This window comes from Podarcis bocagei, assembly GCF_964188305.1.
Source record: "Podarcis bocagei genome assembly, chromosome: 2".
NCBI classification, from domain to species: Eukaryota; Metazoa; Chordata; class Lepidosauria; order Squamata; family Lacertidae; genus Podarcis; species Podarcis bocagei.
In genome coordinates this window covers 50,094,935-50,112,490 of record NC_138126.1, presented here as the reverse complement: position 1 = coordinate 50,112,490, position 17,556 = coordinate 50,094,935, and the positions used below count along the sequence as shown (strand labels likewise).

The window sequence follows — 17,556 nt, the reverse complement described above, 5'->3', positions numbered from 1 at the left end:
GCATACTCGAATATAGAAAGGGCAAGGTACCCAAAAGAGCAAAAAACAAACCAGGATTACAAAAGAGTGGGTCCTTGCTGCTGCTTTATACTTTAACTAGGTGCAGCAATGTGAACGCTGTAAATTTTGTGATTATACAGAAGGAGAGTGTACTGCCTCCAAATAATTTTTTAATATATATATATATATATATATATATATATATATATATATATATATATATATATATATATATATATATATAATATGGTGCAGCATGAAGGCTGGGGAATTGTGACTCTTGCCACTAGCTGTATCACAAACAATATGCAAGATGAGCTTCACAAAATCATGTTGCACCTTGCAGTTCAGTAGCAATGAATAATATAAAGTATTAAATTTTCTTAGGTACTAAATATTAGGACTTCTATTTGTCTACATTCTGCAGTGGTGGTTGGAGATGGGAAGATAAGATTTAGCATCCTCCACATAGAACTTATAAAATCCTTTTCTTGTAGCAGTCTTCAATACACAGTTGTTGAAAGTTGATTACTTGCATCTAATTAAGTATGCTGCTCTGGCCTGTTGCCACATTTGTCTATCCTTCTCTCTGTTCTCCTTTTATTAAGAACTTTGTTGCTTTTTGATTGTGTGTAGATTAAAGGAAACCATCAGACATAAATCTATCTGATGGAATCATTCTCTGCTTCGAGTATATTTTAGCTCAATCTTCCCAGAGATAAACATTGACAACAATTTATGTACCATGTTTTTTCCTTTCCTTTCCTTTCCTTTCCTTTCCTTTCCTTTCCTTTCCTTTCCTTTCCTTTCCTTTCCTTTCCTTTCCTTTTTTTGTGGGAGGGTGGTGTCTGGTGGTATGCCCAAACTTTATTGACTTATGCTGAATGTGTAAAATGAAGTTCTTATTGCCATTTCTCTTACTAAAGTTCCATTTGGGCGCTTGAGTTCCATAGCCTTGACCTTTGACCTTTGGCCAAAGTGGAAAAGTGGAGAGAAGGATAAATAAAGGCACTGCACTGAGAGCTGGGCATGCAAAATAAATAAATGAAAGCAATCCTTCTCATTTCATACTGGATTTCAAAAACTGGTTTGGGGAGGAAGTAGGGATGTTGTCAAGTTTGATAACAATAAACTTGGTAGAGGAGGATGAATGATCCGAACCTATATTGACGGGTGGTGTGTGAGTACAGTGAATGAATTCATATCCTTCTTTACAGTTTCATTTTAGTTTTGCATTGACGCTGAATCCTTCTCCTGCAAAGAGATGGCCTGGCCTCAGTTATCCAAGCACTGGTAACATCCCATATGGCTTACTGCAGTGTATTAGATAAAGAGGCTGACTTTGAAGTTTCTGTCAATGCTAATTACAGCAGCTGATTACTGAGCGAACCTAAGGTGTGTTCTGAAAGCATATGAGGCCACAATAACTTGTGGAAGGTGAAGAGATCTGGGTCTGGCCAATGCCTAAATGGAACCACGTGTATGCTGGCTTGGGTTCCATGGTAGAAGAAGAAAGACTAATGCTAGAACAGAATACATTGGCTTGTAGTTCCCAGCCTGTTTCTGATACATTTCAAAGCTGTAAATGACTTGGGACAAGCATTCTTCAAAGGACACTTTCGCGCACACGAACCTGTTCAGGCATTAAGATGTTTTCCAGAGGTCATTCTTCAGGTCACCAAGAGCAAGGTGGCCATGTGTCCTACTTCACAGTGGATAAATCTCTATTGGAATGGCTGTCATAGGACAGTCATATGAAGTAGTCCTCTATCTGAAGGGCTGTCCAGTTTAAGTCCAGTTTAATGATAAGAAGGGGGACAGCAGAGTGAGCAATCCACAGGTCATCTGGTCACAGTATTTTGCACTGTGGTGAAATGTACTTCTATTAAAATTATAGCAATTATTTCTAATTTTGCACCTTTATACATAAATTAGTTTATGTAATTTTTGTAAATCTGTGCCCTCTTTTAGATCTCTCTCTCTCTCTCTTTTTAAAATGATTCATGTCCTCTCTTTTTTTTGGTGCTGTGTAAGTGGCCACCCTGACCCAGTGTAAGGCCTGTGACAAGGCCTTTTTGGCTGGAGTTTAGTGCATGAAGTCTTCACAAAGTGCAGAAACAGGGACAGTTATTTACCAGGGACACCTAACAACAGCAATTAAAATAGGGCTGTCTCTAGCAATATGGAGGGTATGCCTTTCTTAAATGTGATGTGACCTTCGCAGCCTTAACTGTGTCAGGTTTTCTCATATAACTGTGTCTGGTACAGAGTTCCAAAGTATTTTAAATTAATTGTCCACCTCATGAACAAAGACTGTGTTGGATTGTTCTGAGGTTTTTCTTTCCAAGGTAGTGTGGGTGGGGAAATTTGTTTGAAAGAATGTATCCATGCTTCTATACTGTGGGAAGATTCATATTAATATATATATGATCACGCGTTAGAGAGGCAGAGGCATTGCCAGTAGGTCATCTCATGTTTCACATCTGTAGTAATAATTTGTGTAGTAATTAAATGTAAGCTTTAGACCAGAACAGTCTACTATATTTTGAACCATAGAACAGACTTCTCTATCATGTGACTTCAGGCTATACCTCAGTAGTGTAAAGTTCTCATTTTCACTTACTCTTAGTTTGTGGAAAATGCCAAATAGTGTGTGTGTGTTATTACAAAAATAAACAGAGATATAATTTGGTTAAACAATGCCTGATTGGAGCATAAATATCTTATTTGGCTGATACCCTAAACTCACTCATTGACATCAATGGGAACTTTTCTTTCCAGTCCTCTTAGCTCTGCAGGGACCGCAATTTTCTTTTTTGTTCACAGGAAGGGGAGGTATAATTGAAGAAAAACCACAGGCAAAGTCACCCTTTATGCATTAAGTGTGACATGTAGTTTGATCCTCAGAATAAAGTTCCCTTGAAACCAGTGGAGCATTTCCGGTAGAATATGATTAGGATATTAGATTGTATTTAATGTTGCTGTGTTGTATAACCAGTTTAATACTCATTTATCAGTTTGGTTAAGGTGTTTCCTTTAAATACACTTGTGTAGCAGAGAGACATTAATTTAGCATTGTATTTTCAGGTTCGCATATTCACCTACTTGATAGGAAGAGAAGCTGCCTTTGCTGATAACCTCAAGTGGATGGCTTGTGCCAACAAAGGTTTGTTAATTTTCCTTGCAAAATATGTTTATTTCCTCCTTCCGTGGTGGCTGTTCTTTCTCCCTGTAAAATCCTCTCTGTTCTCATTTTAACTCTTTGTTTGAAGGAAGACTGAACTGTGATCCCAATTATGGCATGCTAAAGGAGCACATCCCAGTATGGTTCAGTTATCTCTATGGTCTCACAATCTATGCACAAACCTGTATTTCACTACCCCACAGGTGCGTGCAAGAAGGTGGTACTTTCAGACTATTTCTGCAGAATTAAATTGTAACCTTGTAAAGTGAACTAGAAGTGCTTTTAGAGGAAACAAATTCATTTGGCCACCCATCCTTCATACCTACTGTAATGCATTCTGTGCAAGACTAGTACAGATGGCAGAAGCTCTTTCTAGTTGTAGTGAGAAAGCAGAAACTTTATCAATCTACCCTGCGATACAGAGAACTGGCCCCTAGGAATAATTCAAGGTGCTGGATTTTTCTCGGCTTGGGTACTGAGGTTTAAGAGCACTGAGGAGACCCTCATTAAGATTACAATCCTGTGCATATGTATGTGTGAACACAGTCAGTGGGACTAAATAAACATGCAAAGAATTGTTTGAATCTGCCCAGTATATCTGGCTAATGCTTCCTTTTATGAAGCAAGATTGTCAGGGAGAAACGGGACCTTTTCTGTTGAGGTTCCAGCTCTGTGGGATATCGTACCCTAACAAAACATTCTTGCAGTTTTTGGAAGGCTGGCAAAATCTTTCCCCTTTTGATACATCTTTTAGGATGGGTATTTAAAAGGTGTGTGCCTGATCTGTTTCTCTTAGTCCTCAGAACATAATTTGTATTTTGTTTGTTTTAAACTGGTGCTGTTTTAATAAATGTTTATGTTAATCTACCTTGAACACTGGGGAAATTGGAAATAAATGAAATCTAGCAGTTTTATAGTGTAGAATGAAATAATGTAGCAATGAATATCTTACGGCAAAGATGAATGACATCTCCTGTATTGTGTTCTATTACCATGAGAGAACGCCAAACACCCTGTAACAGGATGTGAGCTTTCTTCTGTTCAGTTAGTAGACAGGGTTTGGGAGACAGATAATAGGTTGGCCGCAGTGCCCTTTTCCCACTTGTGGATTTTGACCCTGAGGGTGTTGGAGGAATGAGCTACTTTCTGTATTACTCAGGAATGGAGCTTCATTTTATGCTATGTGCAGGCACTGAAGCAGACATGTCAGGTTGGCCGTGGCCTAATCACAGCGCAGTGATAGAAAGCTCTGGTGAAGCTACGATTCTTTCTGTCATCGCTTCATGTACTGATGTTTTCCCACTCTTGCGTGTGTGCGCACCACATGACATTCTAATGATTCACTTGAAGTACATCCATTTAGTCATGGATTATTGCTGTAACCGCTGTCTGTGCCCATGTGATGGAAATTACTCAATTTAAAGACTTGTCTTAATCAGCTAATATTGCGCTAGGATTTAGTCTTAGTCACTGTATAAGAATCCTTTGAAGCAAGTTTTTAAAAGACAGTTTCATCAACAACAAAGTATGTTAGCTTTTCAGACAGTACATTAGATCTAACCGCAGCCATTCAGAAAGGAGGGCCATGAGGAGGTGGCTTCCTTCCTCTCTTCTAATTTGGCATGTACTAGCCCAATCTCCAATAAATGGAAAAATAAAGAATTTTGTTGGTTGCCAAGAACAAATAGCATATATGGCTCTGCACCATATTTTTGTGGTCTTTGAAAGAACGCTCTTGTTATCCTAATGGTTTCTTTATCACTTCCTTTTTGACCTTATCCATGCTAAAAGCCCCCAGATAAGTCTCCCTGCCAGTTTAATGTGTAAACACTTAATGACTGTAGGAAGCACTCGGAAATATGTTAGAAGGTTGCTAAGCAAATGTTTCAGTATTTAATCTTGAGATTGAGTGAAGTAGTCCTGTCTAAGATTTCCAATACAATGTCTTATGAGACAATGCCCTAGAGCAGGGGCAGCCAAAGAGGTTTCCTGAAGATGTTGTTGGCCATGCTGAGTGGAGCTGGATGCCAACAACTTATGGGGCACATCACATAAACTACCCATGCCTTAGAATATCCTGGGATGCATTTTAGGCATTTGATATATTAGCAGAAGGGTGTACACGGTTTTGCTTTTTGACTTCTTCCAATCTCACACCACTCTGGTAACAACTAGATAGAGGAGCCATGTGAGTGGAACTAAAGCAGAAACAAACCACCATTCATTTAGATTGTCTACATTTCCTTTGCTTCACTGGTTAAACCAATAAGGTTTAGGGCAATTTGACAGCAGATACTCCACTGATTCTAATGATGGAACACATTTGGTCTCAACAAAACTAGTGTTTGATTTCTGCTCTACTGTTAGATTAGATTTCACCAGATTCTCTTGATGCCTTTAATTGTTTTATCGATTTTGATTGTTACGTTGTCATTGTCTTTTGTATTTATTTTATGGCAGAGAGCCATCTTGAGGTCAAAAGGCAAGGTAGAAATCTTTCAACAAAATCTTCCAATAATCCTCTTTCTGTACCTGCATAAATCTGGGAAATTTATTCCAAAGCTAAAAAGAAAAAAGGAATTAGTGTAAGTCAGCAGAACCTTTTATTGTCGGTTTCATTAACATCTCCATAAACCTTTGCTTAGAGTGTCAAGAGCAACATGAATTTATCTGCTACTCCATGTCATGTTAATTGAACCCTATCCCTATAGATGCTGCAGCAGCGTCACTAGCACAAGTTTCTTTCACTTATGGAATAGTAGGAGGGTATCCTTATTAGCTGAAGCACTGCTGGGTTCTTTTTTTGTATGGTGGGAGAATGAAAGATAATATCAGCAAGAGAGGACTGAGACCTGGCAGTGCCTCTCTGCAGAGTCTCAGAAGGACTGCACTGCAGTCTAATTCTTGCATGGATGGGTAAGCCAAACCGTGTAGCTGTCATAGAGGTCATTGCCCCTAGAATCAATTTTCCTCGTGGTGATTTTCTCCTTGGAAGCACACAGCAGAGATGGAGGGTGTTTGAAAGATTTCCAGCCGACTTGATTGTGGATAGTGAAATCCTTTCTCTGGAACTGGATCATGGTGGAATTTCACACACTGAAGGAGACCACCACCAGCTCCCGCTCCTACCGCAGCATGTTTCTCCCTTACATAAGTAGGCCATACCTTGAGGGAGCATGGGCTTAATGAGGCAGAGCGGCAGCCCATTTTAAATACATTAAAACAGTCAAGACCCCAAAACCGCGACAGAATAGTGTATGAAAGTTTTCAACTATCTTCCTAGCAGTCTGTAGGAGAAGGGGCAAATTGTTACCAAGATCTTCAGATGCACAAGTAACATTTTCCAAAGGTTTGGCTTGCCAAATTTTAAGGGATTCGGCCATGCCTCTCCCTCAACAGTCAATTACAACTGAAAGCTTGCCAGCTGTGAAAACAAAGGCGTACTTCAATGTTTTAGTTAGCCACAAACAAAAGAGCCAGTATTAGGCGAGTCTTTAAGAAAATAGTCTACCTCACTATAGTAATTTGACAGTCCCTTCCCTTTAATGTTAGTTTATTTAAATATTAATTGTACACCATATGCCTCACACTTTACATAACACTGATGAAAGAGGTTGAGAAAATTCATCAATACATCAGTCTGTGTGGGGACAAAATGGTGACAAGAGGCAGTTGAACCTGTGGAGTTATTATTAAGCTATTATATCACTAAGAAATAAATAAAAGATTGGCTATTTAGACCCGCTGCTGTAGTATCCTAAATTGTGATGTTCTGCAGAGAATGGCTCAGACATTTCAATGTAGGATGAAATGGCATGCTACCTGCATAAGTGTAACAAAGCACTTAGTTCTTTTTCTCACTGCTTTTCTGCTCCAAACTGTCACTTGCCAGTTTACTGTCCATCTTACTTATTTATTTACTGTATTTATTGGCAGCTCTAGATGTCCAGGTAACCTAAAACAGATTACAAAAGTTAAAATTAATTAATGGTAGAAAAAAGCAAGAGAAATTAATACAGCATAAAAAATGAGATGGTCTTTGTCTAGCATGGAAAAGGTGGCATGTGAGCTCTAGGGAGCTCATTCAACAGCTGGCATGTCACTACTGAAAAGACCCTTTCACTTGTAGCAATCTGCTAAACCCACCAGGTGGGAAACTTGGATAAGGACCTCTGAGGATCTTAAGGTCCCGATAGATACAGATGTGAAGAAATGATCCTTACACTTCAAGCAGGGTTTGGAAATGGACTGCATGCCAATGAAGATGAAGAAGTGTTTTACTCATATTTCCCCTTCCCCAGTTATCAGTCTCACAGCTGTATTTTGAACTGATAAAGGTTTCTGGACCTCTATCAGTTTTCCCACTTACAGCACAGTACAATAAACCAAGAAGGGGATTACTAGTACATAAGGTAAAGGTAAAGGGACCCCTGACCATTAGGTCCAGTCGTAGCCAACTCTGGGGTTGCGGCGCTCATCTCGCTTTATTGGCCAAGGGAGCCAGTGTACAGCATGTGGCCAGCATGACTAAGCCGCTTCTGGCAAACCAGAGCAGTGCATGGAAACGCTGTTTACCTTCCCACCGGAGCGGTACCTATTTATCTACTTGCACTTTGATGTGCTTTCGAACTGCTAGGTTGGCAGGAGCAGGGGCCGAGCAACCGAGCTCACCCCGTTGCGGGGATTCGAACCGCCAACCTTCTGATCGGCAAGTCCTAGGCTCTGTGGTTTAACCCACAGCGCCACCCGCGTCCCTACTGGTACATAGGTGACTGAAACTAGGCTATTCCTTCCCAGGTAAGGCTGTACCAGCTCAAGTGGACCCAATGGCAATCCAGGCAGTTTGTCTCCCCAGTGACAAAGATGGATCAATGTGTGCCCCCAGGCTATCAACCTGAATATGTAGTCCAGGGCTGGAGGAAACTCCTAGGGCTAACATGCCTATGGTGGCCAGCAGAGCTAGAGGCAAAAGTGGGCATAGCAACAGGTGTTTATTTGACCTTTGAGCACCAGACTAGTTTCTACTTACACTCTCACACACCCCTCTCTATCTTCCATCCAGGCAAGCAAAAGTCATTATCAGAGTTCAAGGATACATTCCAGCCAGGCAAAAACACTCAAGGAGGGTGTGAAGCAAGGCTGGTGAGTGGTGTGTCCTGGGGAGAGGGGAATGTGGCTGGGGAGGGGCTGTGACCTGGGGAAGAGGCCCACGGGGCAGAAAGAGAGGCCTAGAGGGCTGTGTTTAGCCTCTGGGCCTGAAGTTCCCTTTAGCAGGAGTGGAACCCCCTCTGGAACAGGTTGAACACCACTTACCTGGCAGGTGAATCACCCACTTGCATTGTCTCTGCCTTGTATGGCTTGAGCTTCAGTTTGCTGGCTCTCCTCCCAACCTTTGCTGCATCCTGGCACTAACTTTGCACTCCCACTGCTCCACCTGATGGAAATAAATAGTGGAGTTGGGTGCCATCCACACATTTGCCTGCTTTGGTGCTTTTAAAGTGAAAGGGGGTATGTAAATGGTTTAATAAACAAAACAAATAAATTCTGCTCAAACCAGTGGATGACCTCATTCAGCATTTCAAGTACCCTTGCCTCTGTGCCAGTTCTCTACTCCAGATCCTGCTCCTGAAGCTACTTCACCTAAGAAAAACAACCTTGGGCTTTTTTTTTTTTTTACATGTCTGTGCCTTGCTTGCAATATGTGTGGTTAGCCCTCAAGCTTCCTTGCTGTAATAATGTCTGCAAGTACTGTGCTGTGTCTTTTTCCACAGCTGTCCTTTTCTGTGCAGAGACTAATGTGATGCTCAAAATTGACAAAATCTCAGAACGTGAAATTTACACACACACAGAGAGAGAGAGAGAGAGTGTGCCAGATATCAACAAATGCACATAAACAAAAAAAAAAGTCTTTAGAATATCAGCCTGAGCACTCCTAACAGAGGACTGGGCCACTCAGAGCAGTGGAGCTACCCAACACTTTCGAAACCTTGCCAACTTCTGGCTGGCACAGCAGAGAGGCTGAGATTAGGATCTTCTCCAGCAAATGGACTTGTAGGCTCTGCCCTGACCCTGGAAAACCCCATTTGGGACCTTACTCTGGCTACCACTGTTGCATTGGCTTCACAATAGCTCACATCTGCAGTGGTCACAGCAGGGATTTTCACCATGATCGAGTCCCTCTGCCAGAGAAGGGATACAAGTTCCAACTCCCATTATAGATTGGGGTTTAGGATTACTTCTAACATACAATATATTTTGAGTTAGGATCACTCCCTAAGCCTAGTGATGCAGTCCACATAGTACTCTCAGTACATAAGAGTTATTTAGTTCCTTACTGGCTCAGTGGATAACTATGGACTGCACTGTATGTAGCATCTGGCCACTGCAATGGGCAGAAGAAGAAATTATGGTGCTTGGAATTCTGTATTCTGGTGACGAGCAAGAATTGGATACAACCAGACATTTTTTACAATACCAGCCTTACGTTTGTGATGCTGGGTACTTAGAATGGGGTGGGGGTAGGGGGAAGGCTCTGAAAAGTTAATAGATCCCTAGTATTTTTAAAAAGCATTTACCTTTAAGAACAAACTTCTTCCACTTTTACTTTATCCTGAAGCTGAAAAATTGACTTGGAACCAAACAAATTAGGACAGGCTGTGCAATGGTGTATAACACTCTGAGGAATGGAACCTTTCAGGACTGACATATCATTTCACAGACTTGTGCTTTCACAAATTAATGCGTGACAAGGCTTCTTCAGAATTTTTTTTCTTCAGGTCCACCCTCCCCCCCCCTTCCCCTATTTCTTTCTGCGCAAACAGAAGACAAGATGAGTGTAATTATTATGCATATTCTATGCTCCCCTCTGTCTGCATGGCCTCATGTTTCTCTCTCTGTGTGTTTTTTGAACTTCTGCAGGGTTTTTCACTCAGATATCTACTCTAGCCGATGTTCAGGAAAACGTTATGGAATATCTCCATGTGCTTAGTCGACCCAAAGTGATCGATCAAGAGCACGACGTGGTATGGACTGAAGCCTATGTTGACAGCACTGTAAGTCTTCAAGAGGCAACGTTTAATACATCCTGTTTATTTGCAGAACACCCAAAGGAATTTGGTATTGTTCTCACATTGCATTTGACACTACATAGAATGTCCTGAGCTTTTGCTTCCTTGACACTGGATTGTGCATGAGCTGCTAAGATGAAGTTCAATTTACATTACATTACATTGAATTGACTAATTTCACCTGCAGCAGTTACTGGGAAGTCTTTCATTTGTAGAGAATGTAAGGCTTCATGTATTAAAGCCCAGTAAACAAAGCTGCCATTTTGCTTGTCAAGCACATAAAGTACAAATGTATGGCATAAGTATAAATCAGCTAATGCATATAAAACTCATACAACTGCAGTCAATACTAGGGATTTTTAAATTTTAATTTAATTTATTAAATTTGTATGTGCAACAACCACAAGACTTGCTTTATATCTGTATTTGTAGCATTTGGAAGCAGCCCAATCTGCTTTGGACCTGCTCTGGTCATTCTATTGATTAGTTTTTTGGGTCTGAATCTGATCTGTTACATCCAAAATTCAGGAGTTCAAAATAACTATAACATTTTTTCTTTTCACATAAGTAGATAGAATTTGCAGGCAAATGAGCCCTCCAATGTCAAATTTCATGCATACCCATCCAGGGGGTTTTATGCAAGGAACCTTTAAAAATTATATTTTTTAACAAAGACCTGTAATGTTTTGATTTCCTGATAGATTTGAATGCAAATTGCATGCTTGGTCATGCTTTTGCGGGGGATGAAGCCTGCCAATTTTCAAAAATCTAGTGGTTCTGCAAAGGAAGACTTTAGCGTGATAGAAAATAGAAATCGTGTTCCCTCCCCAATTTTATTTGTGGACAATCAGTTTGAAAACTGGACACAAGGGAAGTGCCCCTAGATAAAGCTCAAACAAATAGGTTTCAAACATTTAAGGTTTTTTTTTTGGGGGGGGGTGAGACCACAGAGCAACTTGGAAGTTATGGGTTCCTTGATCCACCTTGAGATACATTGTTAATGATGCAATCTGGCCTGAGGAATGTGAGATCAGGACCCAAATCACTCCAATTCCTCTTGTTATTTGGGGTGCACACGTTGCTGACACATACCCCTAGTCAATACCAGTAGGTCAAGTCACAAGGTTATAGTTCCAATGCTATAAAGCAGAGGTAGGTAACTTGTTAATTACTAACAAGGATACCAGGTATGTGAATGGCTCCTAATCTACATATTTTACCCTACACGCAATAAACTAATTCTGCATACCATTTTCATGAATGTGGCAGATGTTAAGCTGAATCTGGTGGATATGTGATAGATCTAATCCAAAATTGCGCTCTCCTAATTTGAGGTTGGGGTGGGTGGAATGGAGAGGGGGCATCTCCAGCTAAATCCCAACCCAAAAAAGGAGGAAACAACTTCAAGGTGAGTTTGGAAATCATATTCTAAAGATATGTGTACATAGAAGCTGGTATGCTCAGGATTCCAATAGGAAACCTTGCAGAAATGCCTTGGGAGTTTTTAGTATGTGAACAATATGTTTAAGAATGTACTATTACATTTTTAAAAGGGAGATGCCTTTCATGTTGAAGTTGAGTAAATACCCTTTCTCCTTTTACTGTATGCCTATAAGCATGATTGGTAGAAAATATTAGAACCGGTATTGTTTTCCAATGACAATATAACCTTTTATTTTGTGTTTGTTTCGTTTTCACGTGTTTTTTATGGTAAGTAGTAGATCATTTTGATTGTTTGTAGAACTTACTTGCAGTTATTTTAGAAACAATACATTTCTAAACAGGGATAACATATGGTGGGATCTCTTTATATAAACAGCTATCACACACACTTGTAGCTTAGTGTGAGTAGAATCTAACATTTGTTCTAATTGCCTGTACAGATTTTCTATAGTTCTTTTCTGTTTTTTAACCTCCACCAGTACTAGACAAATCTCAGAAATCTCACCAGGTGAGCTCAATCTCACTTTTTGAAAATGTTAAACATATAAATAAATTTGAGATTCATTAGCTTTGTGCAAATTTATATGAGAACTAACATTACCTCTATATGGAAACATTGTTAGCATTTACGTTCATTGCTGTGCTAAAGGAACTGTACAACTTTAAACTGTGTTATTCTGACAAATCTATGACAGTGGATAGATTTTAATATGCTTCTTGGTTTGAATCAGGGTTAAATTGTGGATTTCCAATCTTGATCTCCAATTCTCTAGTCCTCTTTTTTGTGGGCTCTGGTTTTTGTGTTGTCTTTTTGGATATTAAAGGGATAATAATTGATAGCTCTGGTTCCCTATTGCTAATTGCAGTTTCCTGGCAGAAATCTTTAGTTGATATTTGTTCAGACATTATAACAGGATAATTAGGCCCATTATGTAAAGTCTATTATTGAGTCTCACGTGATCAACTGTCTGGCATATGGTGAGGACCTGATAAGAAGGAATCTTTCCCCACGGGCCCATTTTCTTCCCTCTGTCTTAATAAGGGAGTTTTAAAGCGGGTGATGCAGAAAGGAGAATCTTACAGTTCCTCAAGAGTAGGGAGAAGCATTAATAATTTCCACCTACTTGCATTGTGCAGGAATACAATTGTATTGTGGTTTTTGTATGCATAGACTACCTGGCACCTCCAGCTAAACGCAACAGGCAGCAGGTAACGTGAAAGATCTCTACCTGAAACTCCAGCAGGCTTCTGCCAGTTGAAGCAGATGAGACTGGTTTAGGTGGACAAATAGTTCAACTGCTATAAAAGCAGCTTCTTCTTAGTGTTGCCAGTCAAGTTTTTCTTTACCTTGGCTTGGAGACAAATTTCAGAATTTTTTCATGAGTCACCTGAAAGCATAGGTCCACTACCTTCCACTTTCTCTGCTGTGGATCACAATCCAAGCAAAGGAAGAATCCCTGTTTTACTTCCGCTCTATCCTCAAAAGACTTCCTGAAAGCCCTTCCTCCTTCTCACAGGATAACCTCTCCACACCTAGAACATCTAAAACATTAAAACCATTCAGGTATTCTCACAGTTAATAATGGTTAATGTTTGCTGGAAACAGTGTCTTTCAGCCAACAAATCCCTGGGTGAAAAGGGATCTTTTCATATTCCTCCTGAATGTTAATAATGAGGGAAACAAGCACATCTCTCCAGGAAGAGCATTCCACAAACAGGGAGCCATCACCAAGAAAGCCCTGTCATGGGCCAGCACCAACAAGGCGACACCACGTGTGAGAGAGAGGGAGGGAAAATACTGCCCTCCACACTTTTCACTTTCTGCCACTGCCCTTCCCAGCTTGGCAGCAAGCAAAGAGAAGTGGGGAGGGTATTTTGGGTTGGTGGGGAGCTCTAAGCTGGTTATCATTTTGGCTTCTCCATAGGTTCAACCGATATTTACTGGCTGCATTCCCTGGGTATAAAGAGAATTTTTGATGATAAAACCATTACCTTCTGCGAGTCCAACATATCAACTATACTATTAGGGGCTGTTTGCGCAACTTATGAAACTGGTCTTACACAATATAGGACAGTAGCTTTGTGATATATACAGTCTTGTCTTTGTGCAAGTCTCCCTCTTTTGTAATGTTAGTCACATCTGAGCATCTCCAATTGCAATAACATTTTTCATACTCTCTTGAGCTACCTTTAAACCTGATTTCTTCGAGTAACATTGGAATTATGATGACCTCGCTTATCATCTGTCTTTCACAGCAACATTTGGTGTGGTCATCAATAAGTGCTTGCCTTCGCGTGGGCAGGAAAAGAGCTGATAATGTTCTTTTGATTGCACCTCTCACTTGAGTTAAGGCCCTGAGAGTGTTATTTTGTGTCTGGGAGCCAAATGGTTAGTTGTGTGAAATTGCCTTGCACATCAGCTGTCTGGATTCTTCTATCTTATCATATGGATGCAGTATCTGTCAGTTGAAGGCTAACTGGAACTTTATAACCTAAGCACTTAGTAACTGCTCACAAAACTGCTGATAGGGCTGTACCTCAGTGGTAGAGGCTCAGCTGTATGCTATATGCTGAAAGCCCTAGCCAGGTTTAGTCTTTGCAGGTAGGACTGCAAATCCTCTGCCAGTCATTGGTAGACAATGCTGAGGTTGCTGGACTACTGATAGGGTTTGTTAAAAGACAGCTTCCTATGTTAGAATCAGTTTTTATCATGCTTGCTTTCCCGTTTATTAGTGTAATTCTGTATGGATGGATGGATGGATGGATGGATGTATTTAATATACAGCCCTTCATCCGAAGATCTCAGGACAGTTCACAAAATAAAAATACAGGATAAAAGCACAAAATAAATTGTTAAAAATAAAATAAAAATGCACCCTCCCACAATCACATTTAAAAGAATATTAAGGCCTGGTTGAAGTGGAATGTTTTTGCCTGGTATATAATGAAGGCGCCGTAAGAACCTCCCTGGGGAGAGCATTCTACAGACGGGGAGCCACTACAGAAGAGGCCTGTTCTGGTGTTGCCACCCTCCGGACTTCTCATAGAGGAGGCACACAAAGAAGGGCCTCAGATGAGGTCCAGATCGGTTTATATACGCAGAGTTCAGATTGGGAGAGGTGGTCCTTGAGGCATTGTGGTCCTGAGCTATTCAAGGCTTTCTAGGTCAAAACCAGCTCTTTGAATGGGGCCTAGAAGCTAATTGGCAGCCAGTGCAGTCAGGCCAGGGTCAGTGTAATATGCTCAAACCGTCTTGCACCAAATTCTGCATCAAATTCTGCACCAGCTGAAGTTTCCAAACCATCTTCAGAGGCAGCCCTATGTTTGTTTGATAAACATTGCAATGCAGTGTAATTAAACTGCTTTCTTTGGCAAACTCCATTTAGAGGGAGGAGTTCAATGCCACTCTCTTCCAATCATTCTGTCAGCACAAGCATTTCTGCTTGCCAGATGGCATGGTCCTCCTCTTCTCCCCTCCACACTATTCTGGGGGTTCTCCCAACCCTCAAGGCATATTTGGGGGTGGGACACAGAAGGAGGAGGAAGGGAAGTCCCATTGCTAGAGGGAGCCCTTGAGCTGGCTTCTGTGTGTGCACCTGGCTGGTTGAGTCCAGGCTACACTTTATTTCCTGTGTATTTGTATTCATATTTTTTTTTAAAATCTACAAATTCAAGATCACCGGAGTGTGACCAAGACTCCAAATTGCTCTACCTTGACATCAACATATTATCACTGTAACACAGCTTCAATGTGTTTTCAAGTGGATTATTGTGGAATTAGCTATATTTCCATTATTTACAAAAGCTGTTTGCAAGGCTAAGATTAATTTCAGTGAAGGGAAGACTCAGGAAATGTAAAGTTGCAATTTCCAGCCGGGGTGAGGGGGTTGACCTGGAGTCGGAGTGAACAAGGAGGTTCCCTAGTTTGCAGATGACACAAATTGTTCTGGATAATAAAATCCCAATCAGATTCTGAACCGCTCCGTAAGGATCCCTTTAAACTGGGTGACTGGGCAACAGAATGGCTGATAAGATCCAGTGTAAGTAATTGCAAAGTGCCACACACATAAAAACCCAAGTACACATAAACATTGATGAGGTTTAAATTGACTGTACCCTGGAAAGAGATATTGGGGTCTCTCTGTGGAACACACCAAAAAGTAAGCAATGGAGGGGGAATAAAAAGAAGAAAAGTTCAGCACTGGGAATGATTAGCATTAGGGATTTTTATGGTAAGAACGCAATCCATTCACCCATAGGTGGAGAACTAGCCACTGAACTCAGTACAAACCCGTCTTGCCCTTTCACTCCTCAACATGCGTGGGTTGTTTTGAGGGAATGGGCAGCTTCTATGTCTTTTCCTTATCCCCATCAAACCACCCTTCTTCCCCTTTTGCTCTAGCTCTCCCTTTACAAATGTGGTTGGAAGTTCTCCTTGCACAATTGCTCACTCAGCTTTAGGGGAAATCATTCACCACTACAGCAGAGGAGCCCAGAGGTAGCCAAGGAAGAGCATATACAACTCTTGCCATTTTTGTGCTCTTTGGAAACATCCATGCTATACATTCAAAGCACATGGCTTCCACATCAGAATCCTAGGAACTTTAGCTTATCCCTCACTATCCTTAAGAAACTACAATTCATATAATGCTAGGGGGGGGGCGAGGAAGCTCTGGGCTTTAAATGTGTGTTAGCTCTTCTTTAAATGTAGGGTACACCTGTGTCCTAAGTCTCTTTGTCGGGTTCAGTGAATGCATGTAGCCTTATTGGAATTCACCAATTGGGTCAGCGTTGCTCTGGGACAGGAGGAAAGAAGTCAAACGACACCTGAGGTTGATTCAAAGAAAGAGTTTATTCTGCTCTCCGGATAGCAGAAGGCACTTGCGTGATCAAGTCCACAGCAAGTCCAAAGAAATGACAGGTTTCATGCAGTTTATATACTCTCCAGGCATCCTCTCCCCCTTCCCCAGCCACGTCAGCTTGTATACGCAGGTTGACATCACAGATGTTCCTGCTCTGGTACTCTCAACCATAAAAGGATCTTCCTTCCTGTACTTCTGACCATAAAAGGATCTTCCTCTTCCTACTCTTATCTGGGGGGGGGGGGCACGTCATAATCTCCGGGAACACGCTTTTGGCATTTCCCCTGAACATTGGTCTTGTGCATATTTTGTGGTCGGCACATAAGATAAAGTTCTGACGTGTTTTCGTTGTTCCCTGGGGAGCCAAGGCCATGCCTTGCCTGTCCTGATAAAGGACAGAACTGTTTATGCAATTGTGTCCTTATTATGGTTTTGCTCAACAGTTCAAGTTTTACGCATTTAAAAGTGCTCTCTTTTGAAAGAACAAAAGGGGGGTTGAGTCAATTTTTAAACTTACTACACAGAAACCCATTCCTTCATGCACACTTGGCAAATGTAGGTAGCGCTTGGAAATATGTTAGAGGGTAGCCCAGTGTGGGGTTTTCAGCACACTATATTCTGGGACCATGACTTGCAGTAGAGGCATCGAATGCTGTGCCCTCCAGATGTTGTTGAAGTATAGCGTCCATCCTCTCTAACCATCGGCCATGATGACTGAGACTGATGGGACTTGGAGAACAGCAACAATGGGAGGCAGTGTGTTGGCTACTCCTGGGTAGACCTTCAAATGAGCTCTAGTCCATATTCGCCCATATTTGGTGAAGCTTGTTGGGAATTTCCTGCCACTTGTCATTGCCATTGATGTCTTGCCATCCCTGCTACTTCATCCTCTTTATACCTAGGAGAAGAACAGTTTCTGGCTCAATTCAGATCATGGTGTTGGTAAGGGTGGCTCACAGCTTGTCCCTATGGATGAACCGCATCTAGTAGGACAGGAGTT

The 17,556-nt window shown here is 41.2% G+C and overlaps 1 protein-coding gene across 4 annotated transcripts in view; it reads left to right on the top strand.

The window, feature by feature from the left end:
• CACNA2D3 (calcium voltage-gated channel auxiliary subunit alpha2delta 3) overlaps positions 1 to 17,556 on the top strand; it is a 498,964-nt gene that overhangs the window by 311,969 nt on the left and 169,439 nt on the right. For all 4 annotated transcript variants that reach the window (XR_014005100.1, XR_014005101.1, XR_014005102.1 and 1 more), the window contains exons 12-13: positions 3,088 to 3,166; positions 10,103 to 10,236. Coding sequence is in view for 1 of the 4 variants with exons in the window: in XM_081184001.1 (XP_081040127.1) it covers positions 3,088 to 3,166; positions 10,103 to 10,236 (213 nt within the window). In the remaining 3 variants the exon portion in view is untranslated. The remainder of the gene's footprint in view (positions 1 to 3,087; positions 3,167 to 10,102; positions 10,237 to 17,556) is intronic.